General features: G+C 35.4%; 1 protein-coding gene across 1 annotated transcript; it reads right to left on the reverse strand.

The window, feature by feature from the left end:
• Positions 1 to 14,523: 14,523 nt before the first annotated feature.
• LOC121052808 (secreted RxLR effector protein 161-like) lies at positions 14,524 to 15,234 on the reverse strand. Its single transcript, XM_040518691.1, has one exon. It carries the CDS (start codon positions 15,232 to 15,234, stop codon positions 14,524 to 14,526), a length of 711 nt encoding a protein of 236 aa, XP_040374625.1.
• Between the last annotated feature and the right edge of the window lie 371 nt (positions 15,235 to 15,605).

The following is a 15,605-nucleotide window of genomic DNA, read 5'->3' on the forward strand; positions in this document are numbered from 1 at the left end:
GCAGTGACGGATTTGGAGTTAATTTTGGAAATCCAAAGCCAAGAGCTTGATATTACCGGGTTAGTACTTCTTCCCCATTTTTATATTTCTGTTGTTTTCATTTATTATGGAAGAAGTACTAAGTTTGTCTGTGGCAATGTTATGGCTGTGATTTTTTATATTTTTTATTTTTGATGTACATTAGTCTTTTAGAGTCTCCACTTGTTTATTTTAAATAAAATAACATTATATAATTTACGTAAAATATAACTTGCACAAGACATACATATTCTGATGTAGCTTAGTGAAACCAAGACAAACTTCTAACTAATGGAAAACTCAATTAACACAAACATGTAGCTTTGATAAACCTTTAGCCTTTGACATACATAATCTTGACTCAATGTTTTGTTTGATTGATCTAGAAAACTTGCATCTCACAATGGATAAGAGTTGGATAAACTTAGGCAACAGATGGTCAAAGAGGGTTATAGATGGTTATGAAGACTTTTTGAAGTTTGCATACACCAATAAGAATGAAAGTGAACTAATAAGCTGTCCATGTAGAAAATGTTGCAATCGGCCCATTTATTTGCCCAAAGAAACTGTGCGAAAACATCTCAAAGATAATGGGTTCTTGAGAAAATATACGAATTGGATTTACCATGGAGAACCTCCAGTTGCTACTAACCATGCCAACTCTGAAATTGAAACTGAAGTTGATTTAAATGTCCAAGATGATATGTTTGAAATGCTGCATGAAGCTATGGGCATTCCAAATATGGGTGAAACTGATGATCCTCCATCAGTTTATCCCCAAGTTGGGCCAAATCAAACTACTTCTCACTTTTTAAAGCGGTTGGAAGGTGCACAGAGTCTCCTAGACAGGTTGAGTACAAACTTCATATGCAAACTAGTGGTTTATAAATTGGACTTTTGTTAATTGTATGTATTACTACTTACACTAACTTAAGTTTATTATGTGTATATATGTATTATATATTTCCTAGATTGCTGATGCAACTAGTGGGCATGAAATTTTGAGGGAGTCTATAGGAGATGAAGTAACTCCGAATGCAAATCATGACCAGCCCTCATTGGAGCAGAATTCTCCAGTAATATCCCCTTCACAAAATGGAACTCAAAGGGTAATTCTCCAGACTTTTGTGACTTTGCGCTTTGTGTTGCAAATGTTTGATTATTGATGATGTATTTGTGACTTTGCACTTTGTGATTTGTTCTGGTTTTAATTGAAGGATATTGATGAACTTGTATTTGCCGTAAGGTTTTAACAATTGCATTTTGTAGTTTTTGACCAAGTTGCCTTCTTACTAAAAACTGTACATTTTGGCTGGGTATTTGAACTTGGTGTCTTCATGAAATTTTCAGTAGCCATCTAGAAGATCATGTCAAAATTGAAATCTCATGAAAATGAGTTTTCTAGAGTAAGTTATGAATTTTCGAAGTTGAGGGTCTGCATCAGGAAATTCTTCAATTGATACTATGTTTCTGTTTGTACCTAGGGAAGTTGGGACTTCGTGTTTCTATGTTTTGTTCATGTATTGATGCATATTGTGTAAGGTGTTTACTGACTAAGCCTTTCAAAAAGTTTATTGTATGAATTAGTCGAACCTTGTTCAATTGCCTAGGCCTTTTGGTTGGTAAATAATAGTTGAATTTGTAAATGGAAAACCGGTTAAACTTTCTGCTTTAGATATTCGTGTTGAAAGCTTATACTTTAGGCCTAATATCTTTATAGTTTCATACAGTTTGATTTAAGATTCACTGGTTAATTTCGAGGCTAAATGACAGAAGTCTGCATTTTATAGTTTTTGACCCAGTTGCCTTCTTATTAAAAACTGTACATTTTGGCTGGGTATTTGAACTTGGTGTCTTCATGAAATTTTCAGTAGCCATCTAGAAGATCATGTCAAAATTTAAATCTCATGAAAATGAGTTTTCTAGAGTAAGTTATGATTTTTCGAAGTTGAGGGTCTGCATGAGGAAATTCTTCAATTGATACTATGTTTCTGTTTGTACCCAGGGAAGTTGGGACTTCGTGTTTCTATGTTTTGTTCATGTATTGATGCATATTGTGTAAGGTGTTTACTGACTAAGCCTTTCAAAAAGTTTATTGTATGAATTAGTCGAACCTTGTTCAATTGCCTAGGCCTTTTGGCTGGTAAATAACAGTTGAATTTGTAAATGGAAAACCGATTAAACTTTCTGCTTTAGATATTCATGTTGAAAGCTTATACTTTAGGCCTAATATCTATATAGTTTCATATAGTTTCATTTAAGATTCACTGGTTAATTTCGAGGCTAAATGACAGAAGTCTGCATTTTGTAGTTTTTGACCCAGTTGCCTTCTTACTAAAAACTGTACATTTTGGCTGGGTATTTGAACTTGGTGTCTTCATGAAATTTTCAGTAGCCATCTAGAAGATCATGTCAAAATTGAAATCTCATGAAAAGGAGCTTTCTAGAGTAAGTTATGATTTTTCGAAGTTGAGGGTCTGCATCAGGAAATTCTTCAGTTGATACTATGTTTCTGTTTGTTTCATTTGATTTTAATAATTTCCCATATTCAGACTTGTTCACGAACTGAACATAAACATTCTTAACTTCCCTACAAAAGTATACCAATATTTCAGACTTTATTTTCAGATAGTTGTGTCATTGTGAAAGTAGCTAGCCATATCGGTTCGCACGTAAGAACTTATTTATAACCTTAAGGCTAGTTATCGAGGTCTATACGTATGATTTTTTATGTTCTTTTACATGGAATTTGGTTATCTGTGTGTTGCAAATGTTTGATTATGTATTTGTTTGTGACTTTGCGTTTTGTGATTTGTTCTAGTTTTAATTGAAGGATATTGATGAACTTGTATTTGCCGTAAGGTTTTGACAATTGCACTAATGGCTTTCAAACAAAGATAGAGCTCTAGCCATTAATTACACTAACAATTCCAAAATTTTTATTGGAAATTAGTATGTATTGTTACTATTGATTGAGGTCCATCAATGTCTTAATGTTTTTTTTTTTGTTTGTATAGACACCATCACGAAAGAATATGTGCATTTTGTTGTCTATCTTGCTTACTGGACATTAAGGTAACATTGGTTTTTTTATGTTTATATTACAAGTTCTCATGGCAAAAAGAGCAAAGCAAATGAAAGCAAGTGCAAAGCTCACAAAATGACAAAGTAAAATGGTGCACTTGTGATTGTTGTTTTATTTCAAGTGTGGTTATAATTTTCAATACTTGAAAATGACAACACATTTATTTTCATTTTAGTGTTTGTATTTGAATATGGTATGATGACTCAATAGATATGTTTAACTGTATTTTTCATGAATTAATGTTAATTCTGAAGATATTTAATTGCTTAATTATTATTATTATTTATTTGTTTAATTTTGTGGAAATAGGAAAAAATAAAAAATAATAATAAAATAAAATTAGCGTTTGCGACGGCCATTTCAGCGTCGCAATTGGTATAAAATTATATAGTTTTATTTATTTATCAAAATATTTTAATAAAAATTTATAAATATATTTGCGACGGCAAACTAACCGTAGCATCAATTTTGGCGGCAAGGTTTGGCGGTTCAATTTTGGCGGCAAGGTTTGGCGGTTATTTTGTAAATATTACACTTTGCGACGGCAACATAACCGTAGCAAATACCTCCACCTGGGCTACCCTAATGGATATTTTGCGACGGAAGCCTGCGTAGCAAATAGCCGTCGCAAAACAATAATTGATGCGACGACAAGAGAATACCGTCGCAATTATCTTTTGCGACGGCATTTTACCGTCGCAAATGGATTTTGTGACGCCACCTATTGCAATGCCAATATTTCTGTCGCAAAAGGCTCATTTTTCCGTCGCGAAAAGTTTTTTCCTTCGCAAAAGCCCAAATTGCCGTCGCAAAATAGGCGTCGCAAAAGCAATTTTTTTTAGTAGTGACTTGAGTACCATCGTTGGGTTTCCGATATGGAAACTGCCTTTGTGGCGAAAGACTACACTACCACCATTACTGACCCCAAAGATGATGAACTATCTAATAAGGTTAAAGCAGATGCCTTAATGTTTCTGAGGCGACATATTGATCCTAGCTTACGCTGGAAATACCTTCAGTTGAAGACACCCAAAGAATTGTGGGATGCCCTTAAGGGACGTTTTGGGAACATTCATGACACTTTACTCCCAGAACTGGCTATTCAGTGGAATGGAATCCGCTTGCTTGACTATAAAAAGGTCAATGACTTCAACAAGGACATGCTGCGCTTAAAGGCACGTCTCAATTTATGTGGAAGGGAAATCACAGAAGATGATATGATCTACAAGACTCGTACCACATTTCCTACTTCAGCGTTTATACTAGCGAACAAGTATAAGTTGGAGTATGACAACAAAAGAATCACAACCTTCAATAAGTTGATAAGCCTACTGCAAGTGGCTGAGAGACATAATGGGATTCTCTTGAATAACAATGTCAGGCCTACTAGGACAAAGAAAATTCCCAAGGCTAATTATGGAAAAATGAAATGTGAAAAGAACTCCAATGCAAAGGGGTTTAGACGTGCTGATCCCTACCCACGTGGCAACCATGGACCACGTGGAAAGGGACATGGGGATCATGGAAACAAGATGCAAAAGGAAAGAGTTGACAATGAACCATGCTATAGGTGTGGATTCATTGGGCATTGGTACAAGAACTGCCAAGCAAACAACAGAGTAGCAGCCAATTACAAGAGGTATAGAGAGTCTAAAGAACAAGAGGCTCACTCTATGGAAGAAGGAGATCATGACCTAGACGTCAACCTTACAATTGCAGACTTCAATGGCAAAGAGGAACTTGCTAAGTCAATGGATGCTCTCAATCTTGACTGATCTGCTTTATTTATTTTCCAAAGACAGATGTGAAGGCATAATGCCTCATTTTTAATTAGACTATTGCTTGCTTGGTCTTAAAGTTTATTACAATAATGGTTTGATGAATTAGAACAAGACCTTGATTTGATTATCGTTGGCTTATTAATAAATTTTGAATTTTATTCTGAAGCACTGAATTTATTCAAATTTATTTCCTATACACATATTTACATGGTTTGAAATAACATTATATTGATGTAAAGCAATACATCTAGAAAAAGAAAAATTATTAGAATGCAAAGATTATCATTCTACTAAAATAGAAGTACTCTAAAGAATATGAGATATGCTCTATATGCACCAAGAGCTAATTGAACCTTGTTAAGTTTCAAAAATATTCGTGCCAACGATTATCATGTAAAAACACAAAGAATGGAACTGAATACCTTTATATTACCTATAATGAATGTGGAAGGAAACACATCTTAGAGAAACTTATGGGTCAATCTAGTGAAATATTGTACATCACTACGATTCGGATCATTGAATCCTATACTGTCACCAACAATGAAATGTGGGACACTGACTCATACAGGCTTTGGCATGACCGCCTAGGCCACCGAGGTCGTTACATGATGATCCGTATTTTAAAGAACTCATATGGACATCCCTTCTTTCGAGTGAAAAAAAAAAAAGTGGGAGAAAAATCTGTCACACTGCAAGGTGTCGATCCTAGTACTGCTCAAATGCAGTCATTGCTTTCTGAAGTACCAGAAGCACTACCTCCCATTAGGCCTCATTGACTATTTCAAAGGCACATCACTCATTTTGCAAAGCCTGCTCTTTAGCAAAAACAGGATCGAGACCTTCCTATGCTAAAGATATAAAATAAAACATTCCATTCTTACAAAGGATACAAGGAGATATCTGTGGACCTATCCATCCAGAATGCGGACCATTTTAAGTACTTTATGGTTCTGGTGGATACTTCGACACACTGGTCACATGTCGTTTTATTTTCCATAAGAAATGCTGCATTTGCAAAAACTCCTAGCACAGATTATACGTTTAAGGGCTCACCACCCTGATCACCCTATCAAGTTTATAAGGCTTGATAATGCTGGAGAGTTTACATCAAAAGCATTTGATGATTGTTGCATGTCAATTGGGATCTACGTAGAGCATCCTGTACCCTATGTGCATACACAAAATGGTCTCGCAGAAGCCACCATCGAAAGACTACAGATGGTGGCTAGGGCATTGGTTATGCGCACCAACATGCCTATATCTGCATGGGGTTATGCAATATTGCACGCAGCTTTACTTATTCGTTTCAGACCCACTACTAGCCAACCATTTTTTTGCGTACCAGTTGGTAACTGGATATGAGCCTGACATTTCACACTTACGCATATTTGGATGCGCAGTATATGTGCCTATTGTGACCCCACAACGCATTAAAATGGGTCCTCAGAAACGATTAGGTATTTATGTTGGATACGAATCCCCAACAAACTATCCGCTATTTGGAACCCTTGACATGCGATCTCTTTACCGCTAGATTTGCGGATTGTCACTTTGATGAGACAGTCTTCCCGTCGTTAGGGGGAGATAGGAAAAAGGATTTTCCAAGAAAACGACAGGAATTGTCGTGGTTTGTCCCCACTCTGTCTCATTTTGATCCCCGCACTTCACAAAGTGAAAGTTAAGTGAAAAGAATAATCGATCTTCAGAACGTAGCAAATTCGATGCTTGATGCGTTTACTGATATTGCAAAAGTGACGAGATCACATATACCAGCTGCAAATGTGCCTGCAAGGTTAGAAGTCCCCAACAAGGGGCACGATGCCGCAAATAGAGGCACTACAACCACACTTAGTGGAGGTGTTGTTGAGGCCGTGGCTCCCTAAAGGAAGAGGGGGAGGCCACTTGGTTTGATTAATACTCACCCAAGGAAGAAGAGGGCGAGTAAGGCACAAACCAATCATCAATGTATAGAATCCCTCTCATGAGATTGTCTCTGATTATAGTTATGTCCATGAATCAATACTAGAGGACGCTCCGATGTTTAAAATGATTCCAGAGAACAAAGAAATCTCAAAGGATTATGAGAGTGCGTATGAGTTGATAGAAAGATCTTCCATACACATTGATGATATATACTGTTGCTCAAGGAATCACAGAGCACGATGATATCGAACCACGCTCTGTTGCAAAATGTCAACAAAGAGCATATTGGCCTAAATGGAAAGAAACAATCCTGGCAGAATTAGATTCTCTGACAAAGAGACAGGTATTTGGTCCGGTAGTGCTAACCCCACCAAGTGTAAAGCCTGTAGGACATAAATGAGTCTTTGTCAGAAAGCGTAATGAGAAGAATGAAGTCCTGAGGTACAAGGCTGTCCTTGTGGCGCAAGGTTTCTCACAACGCCCTGAAATTGACTACGAGGAGACATACTCTCCCTTAATGGACGTTATAACGTTCCGCTACTTAGTTAGCTTGGTAATTTCAGAAGGACTGGAAATGCAGCTCATGGATGTGGTTACTGCATATCTCTATGGGGATCTAGATTCAGAGATATATATGAAAGTGCCTGATGGCCTTACATTACCCAAGTCAAGTGACTCTAAACCACGGAGTACGTTTGCAACTATGTTGAAACGCTCACTTGACGGATTAAAACAATCCAGGCGGATGTGGTATACCCGTCTAAGTGACTACTTGATTGGGAAGGGATATAAGAACGATGAATTATGCCCCTGCGTATTCATAAAGAAAACAAGTTTCGGATTTGCAATTGTAGCAATATATGTCGATGATATGAACATAACAGGTACTCTTGATGAAATAAGAGAAACCGCGAGCTACTTGAAATCTGAATTTGAGATGAAGGATCTTGGAAAAACTCGATTCTGTTTAGGCCTTGAACTAGAACACAGAGTTTGTGGAATACTAATCCACCAGTCTACATATGTCCAAAAGTCAGGCGATATAACATGGACAAAGCACATCCTGCTAGCACTCCCATGATCGGTCAAAGTTTGGATGCAAGGAAAGATCCATTTCGTCCAAAGGAAGAAGACGAAAAGGTGTTGGGAGCTGAAATTCCCTATCTAAGTGCAATAGGCGCATTATTGTACTTAGCCCAATTTACTCGACCAGACATTGCATTCTCAGTGAACTTGTTAGCTAGATTTAGCTCAGCGCCAACGCAGCGTCACCGGAATGGTATCAAGAACATTATTCGATACCTAAAAGGAACCATTGACTTGGGACTGTTCTTTCCCTATAGAGAGACAACAGGGACCGCAGATGGAACTACAATCCCTAAAGGATATGTTGATGGCGAAAGCGCCACTCACTACACTGAAATGTCAAATGACGTTTTGGTTGGTTTTGTTGATACTGGGTATCTATCTGACCCACATAAAAGTCGTTCCCAAACTGGTTATGTATTTACCAATGGGAACACGACGATATCTTGGAGAACAACTAAGCAAACCCTTGTGGCTACCTCCTCGAACCACTCAGAGATCATTACTCTACATGAGGTGATTTGTGAGTGTGTATGGTTAAGAGCTATCATCACACATATTCGAGGGACTAGTGGTTTGAGTTCTACCACTGAAGAGCCTACTTGCATTAATAAAGATAATGCAGCTTGCATCGAACAGATGAAGCTAGGGCATATCAAGGGTGATAATACAAAACACATATCACCAAAAGTTTTCCTACAATCAACAACAACAAGCCCTCCTCAAGATTCAAGTGAATCAAGAAAGGTCTGAGGAGAATGTGGCAGATTTGTTCACCAAATCACTGCCTAAGGCCACACTTGAGAAACATGTGAAAAACATGGGAATGCGAAGACTTTCCAAGCTCCCTTGATTAATGTAAAGATCAGGGGAAGGTGTAGACGTCAAGGGGAGTCTAACACACATATGTAGAAGGTGCGTTGTGTTATTTTCCTTCGACCAAGGTTTATTTTTGTCCCACAGGGTTTTTATTATTACTTGGCAAGGTTTTTAGTGAGGCAACAACTCATGCACCATTTCGTCTTTGACTTGGCACAAGGGGGAGTGTTAAAGGAAAAACACATTGTGTGCCTTCGTCAAAGCAACTGACGGAGAGGGAATCAAGGAATCAGTAATTACTATCAATCAGCACAATTACGGATCAATCAGCATTTAGTATCATCTAAGTAATCGATATTTCCATTGTAATTTTATCCCTATATAAAGGGACTATGAAATGAAATGAATAGACCAATTTCAATTGTCATTTTACTTTAACACTTGTGATTTTGATTCCTCTAATAAGAGTAGTTTGTGTAAAAAGATTGGGTTCTCTGTAGTTTAAAAAAGAAAAAGGTACGTATTGTCTCCATTATTGGTGACCAGTGACCTTCTGACCCTTTGACGGATGGAAGTAGAAGGATCCATCAAGAAACGACGTCATCCGAAAAATTGAAAGCCTTGCTATTACGAAAATACCCCCAAGACTAACGACGAAGCAAAAAAAGCAATCCAAAATGGTTTATCAACCCAGCTGGCACGCTGACACCGACTCATTGAACTCTCAGCCACAAACTTAAAATCTTCAATTAACGCTATCTAGGGATATTTCTGTCAAAACTCCTGCCTACCCATGACGTAAGACGTCGACCAAACTTACCTGAATTTTAGTTCCCCACCACCCCAAAATTGGTATTCTTTGGTAGGCTTTTGAACTGGGATCTTGCCTCCGGTTCCATCCGAATTGGAAACAATCTCATTGAAAGCTGCCAAACTTCTAGAGCTTTCCAGACTAGGTACCTAGCAGAGAAGAAAAATTCTTTCTTTAATTTTGATACCATGTGTGGATTAACAATCCACTTAGGAATGGTTTTTTTTATTTTATTTTATTTGTTCGTTTTTTTTAAAATAATAGTTTGAGAAGTTTTAAATACCACCCCTAATTACTTAATACACACTCCATACTTAATACACCACCCATTTAATTTCTCATTTTAATATTTTACTAAATACACAACCCAAATTACCTAAAATATCCTTAATCTCAATCATGAAATCCTACTTTTTTACTATATTAAGGTTACTATTTAATATGATTAGTATATTGACGTTTTGTAAATGACCATATTGATTGCTTGTGTCAGTTATTGAGAAATCCATGAAGATTTATTATTGTTCCCTTTAGATAGATGCATATAAATAGGTTTTGTGTTATTTGAGCTCTCATCCACCAAACGCCATGTTAATCAAGTATAAAATTATGAGTTGAACATTCAACCAAAACTATATCAGTAGTTTCTCCACGGTGAAACTAAAAAGTTGTCATTAGAAGGTCCAAACAAATTAATAATTACAAAATTTTTCACCGGTGATTTTTTTATTAGAAAATAAATTGATTAATCCTAACTCTTAGAACAAAAAGAATATTAACTAAAAAATTGGAGTAAAGCAATATGTTTTAAAAACATTTAATGTCATTGAGTTTGAAATTCTAAATATTATGGTTTCTAACCTCATTTAATTACAATTTATTTAAGAAAAAAATAAATTAGATAGTTTCTAATTTTATTCTTGTATTAAATTGGGATGCCATGTATAGAAATTTATTGTGCTTATCTAACTATTTATACATAAATAGAATAATATAAGGAAAATATGACTATTTTTTTCCTCTTCTAATACATAGATGTCTGTTTTGGTCATTTAACCTACCTACAAAATCTAATTTGAAATATAAAATAATAGGGATGTGTATTAAGTGATTAGGGTTGTGTATTTAAAATTTCTCTAATAGTTTTCTGAAATTAATTTTTTTTTTTTTGTTATAGTTTCATTTTTCTTCTGCTTCTATTAATTTTTTCTTCTTCAAAGTGTAACATCGATCGTGCTTATCTTTTTAATTGTAAAATATTATTATATTAATAATTAACTCTCCTTGTCTCCTATATTTAGTCATTTTTTAGATTTCTCATGTAAAATTTCATATCTTTGTCATGTCCGTGTATCTTACTATACTCTAAGAGCATATTTAGCAAACTCTATATTTTTGCTCCTTAGCTATTTTGGAGAGCATGTTTAGCTTTTTATATATTTTACCTGCTGCGCTAGACTCCTAAGTGACTCTCTATTATAACTTTTAGCTATTTCGCTCCTAAATATAAAGAGCGAGATGCGGCTCTTTATAATTTATAATTTAAAACAATCCTATATATTGAGTTATTTTATATAACATATAAATATATTTAAACTATTTCATCTTCATTTAAAAAATAATATAAATTCAAAACTAGCTACAATAGAGAGCACTGATGCATACGTATTTCTAAAATGACTAGCCAAAATGATTTTTTAGCTACTTTAGCTAATATTTAACTAAAAAATAGCTAGATTTGCTAAAGATGCTCTAAATTACTACAACCATTATACAATTAAATTTATCAAACATTTTGTGATTGAAATACTATAGATAACTGATCATGTAAAACATTTCATGAAAATTAATTAATGATTTCTTGTACAAAAAAAAATTAATTAATGATTTCCATGTTATTTTCTAAACTTCCATCATTTTTTTTTTTTCAAAAATTTACCGAGATCAATATTTCTATCGAAATTCCTATTTTTCAAACTATTGATATTTCCTCGATATTCGATATTTTGTTACTAATTTTTCTTATTTTAAAGAGGTGATGCTACCCACCTTTGTCAGGTGGGGGTTACCATCTTTTGACTCGAAGGGCTTATCCAATGTTTTTGTGATGCTACCCTCCTTTATCAAATGGGGGTGCCCTTCTAACCCGAAAAGCTTATGGGCATCTTCACTGAAGTTAAGAAGTCAAGTCAACTCAACCACCACATCATTCACACACCAATCACTTGTATGCCATGCTTGAGCATATATAGACGATCCCATATATATACACACGATAGCAAACAACAGCTTGCAAGAAACAGATCGGCATCAATCTACAAATAAATATATAGATATATATGCATCACATCTAAGAGGATGGAGAGGAAGTCAAAATTTCATTGACAGAAGCATGTGATACCTATCTATATGTTTAATATGTCTAGAAGATGAGATGAATATGTCTGGGGTTGACTCAAACAAAGGACAGGTGCATATCAAAGCAGATGATTCGTTAAGCATGTGTGTGTGTGTGTGTGTGTATCTCCTATCCTTACAATTCATGAATTTCTAAAAGGGCTAAATACTAGTTAGTACCCTGTGGTTTAGGTCCAAAATCAATTCAGTCCCTAGACTTCTAATTTCATCAAAAACACCCTGCACTTTCAATTTTGATCTAATAGGTCCAATTCATTAATATTATGTTATGAGTTCAAGTTATAGTTGGATTATTTGTTGAAAAACTATTTATTTTTAATAGTAGGACTCACTCCTAAATTGACTATACAGACCACCTCGACACCACATCATAAAACATAGGCCATATATGAGCCACATTAACAAGTTAAATAACTCAATTGTCGGAAAACTAACAAATTGGACCTATTAGATCAAAATTGAAAGTGCAGGGGTGTTTTTGATGAAATTAGAAGTTCATGGATTGAATTGATTTTAGACCTAAACCAGAGGGTAGTAATTTGTATTTAGCCCTTTCTAAAACAAGGCAACAATCAGGGATCATTATATTTAAAGCTTTATAAGTTCCGATATTTACTCTCTATCTCCCTTTTCTCAAAGCATACCCAACAGAGTCTGACATCAATCACATAAGCTCACCTTCAAATTCACCGCTTAACTGAAATCCTCGTCTTCGTCTACCATAACTACTCCAAGTATTTTTCTGTACACACCAGCACTTGGTTCAAGTTACCCTATTTAAGCAACAAACAACAAAATTAAAGCAACAAGAACTCAAGAAGCAAAATTTGTAGCAACAACGAAAGATGGCAACGCCGAGTCTATCCTTTAGCTCTGCACTGGCGACGACAGACATTGGATACTATAGTAGTGACGGGCGCCAGAGAATGTAGCAACGGCGTCTTTTTGGGCGACTATCACTTCCGCTCTCACTTTTCTCTGTGTTTCTTAAGCCTCCATAAGTAACTTATAGTTGGAGGATTGAAGAGGGTAGCTGGGCTATTTTATTTTCATCCCAAAAAAAGCCCGGCAGCAATAAAGCTAGATCTCAACTTCTATATTTAGACGTCACTCTCTGATAGTTGGAATTTCATATCTCATCAGCTCTCAACTCGACAAGTGGCTTGCAGTAGTCATGCACTCCAAGACCGACATTGTGTTCAAAGTTCTACAGTCCCACCAATAACAATGTATTAGTTCCCGTTGCTACATGTTTTTTTTTAAAAAAAAAAAAAAAAAAAAAAAAAAAAAACAACATATATATGTACATTGGGAATGGAGATACAAGGCACTCTTTATCATTGGAGCACAGCTCCATTCCTCTTCCTTTCGAGCATAGCTCCACTAGGAGCACTTCTCCAGTCCCACGAACATTTTACTCAGGAGACTTATGTTAGAACCAAAATACATATCGAGTCAAAATAGAGATGATATGAACCTATACTAGATCAAAACATGTATATAAACTACTGCAGATTACCAGAATGTGTAATTGAACTCGGGATTGAAAATATCCTACCAATCCTGTATCTGCAGAAAATAGGAACATAAGAACATGGATGCAGAAACTTACTTGATGCACTTGCATTGTCCATGACAGTCTTCTCCTAAATCCACCTTGATTTTCTCTTAGTAATGGGACTAATTTTTGAGAAAGAACTCGTGTTTCAGAAGGGACAAGTATGACATTCATATAGAGGCTTTGCATGACAGTTTCATCCATAAAGAAACTGTCATTTGCTTAACTGTTTTATCAAACCATCAACTGCTTATCAACTGCACAGATTTTGAATTTAAATACAAACTTATCCATAAACAGAATTGAATAATAGCTTGTTCACATGTAATTTTAAACTCTGATCAATTTTCATAATTATATATACACACATGTATAGCTGCATATCAGTAAAACTTTGTGCAATGTCTAGTTCTATACATAAGCTATATCAATAGCTTACAATCTCCCCTTGAACTTGAGATTGCCTTAAGTCATGTCTGAATACTATCACACATCATATATATACATAAAATTGATCAACTGGAGAGTGCACTGTGAGTTTAAAACACTTAAGTTATTTAAATTCAACTGATTAAGAATTCTGTCAATAATGCCTGCTTAAAGGAACCTAAGAACAGTATGGTGAATAAAGATAAACACCAGCATTCCAAGATCACCTTGCAACAGACTAATATCACATGAATTTCTGCTATAGCAGCAGTATAAGCATACTTTGTGTTATAAATGCATTCAATCACAGGCATGCTCGAAGTCCTACCAAGTTTCTATTAATCCAAATTTCTAAATTAATAAAAACAAAGTAAATTATATTCCACTGTAAAATTTTATCACAATCTGCATCCTATACATATTGCCATTCAATGAATTGCAAACTGAAAGTTGTACAACTTGATTTTAGCAGATAATTAATTGGATAAAACCTTAATAATATAACTGCATTTTATTGATCATATCACAACTTAAATAACAGAACTACTAGTCAATACTAACTTTTGGGATAAAGCTTATATGTTCTTCAGCATCAAACAGTGTCTGTAATGCCCATATTTGCAGCATGTTTCACAAATTTAGCCACTGGTAAAGCCTTAGTCAATGGATCTGCTAATTGCTCTTTTGTTCCAATCTTTTCAACTTCAATTTCATTATCTCCAACACTTTCCCGTAATGCAAAGTACTTGACATCAATGTTTCTGGAACCTGAGGACCTCTTGTTATTCTTTGAGAAAAAGACTGCTGATGCATTATCACAATAAATCACCATAGGCTTTTCAATAGAACTTATCAATTTCAAATGAGAAATAAAATTTCTCAGCCACAATGCATGACCTGTTGCCTCAAAAATGGCAATGTATTCAGCCTGAAAAGTTGTTGTTGCCGTCAAGGTCTGTTTGGCAGTCTTCCATGAAATGGCTCCACCTGCTAGAAGAAATATATAACCAGATGTTGACTTTAAGTCATCTATGTCTGATTTGTAGGATGCATCTGTATAGGCCTCTACTTCCAGTTCTTTTTCATTTAATTTTCTGTAAACTAACATGTGATTTCTGGTTTTCTTCAAATATCTTAGTACTTTCTTGCCTGCTATCCAATGCTCATGACCTGCATTTGATTGAAACCTTGAAAGCATGTTTACTGCAAATGAAATATCAGGCCTTGTACAAATTTGAGCATACATCAAACTCCCCACCACTCTTGCATATGGCACATTCTTCATGCTCTCTACTTCCAACATATTTTTAGGACACTAGCCCTTATGGAGCCTATCTCCTTTAGATATTGGTGCATCACCTGACTTGTAGCCTTGCATTCCAAATCTTTGCAATATTTTATCCACATAATTCTTCTGAGATAGACCTAAAGCATATTGCTTTCTGTTTCTGGTTATCTCAATGCCTAGCACATAATGTGCTTCTCCCATATCCTTCATATCAAATCGACTCAAAAGAAAGGCTTTCGTTTCTTTCAACAAACAAATGTTGCTACTTGCAAGTAAAATGTTATCAACATACAGAATAAGCAAAATAAAATTGCTCCCACAGGTCTTAAGATAAATGCACTCATCTAATTTATTTTCCAAAAAACCAAATTGAGTGATTACCTTAT

The sequence above is a fragment of the Rosa chinensis genome, chromosome 4, assembly GCF_002994745.2.
Source record: "Rosa chinensis cultivar Old Blush chromosome 4, RchiOBHm-V2, whole genome shotgun sequence".
Lineage (NCBI taxonomy): Eukaryota > Viridiplantae > Streptophyta > Magnoliopsida > Rosales > Rosaceae > Rosa > Rosa chinensis.

Coding starts and splice junctions, on each gene's coding strand:
- LOC121052808 (XM_040518691.1), bottom strand. CDS start 15,234: ATGTTGGAAGTAGAGAGCATGAAGAATGTGCCATATGCAAGAGTGGTG.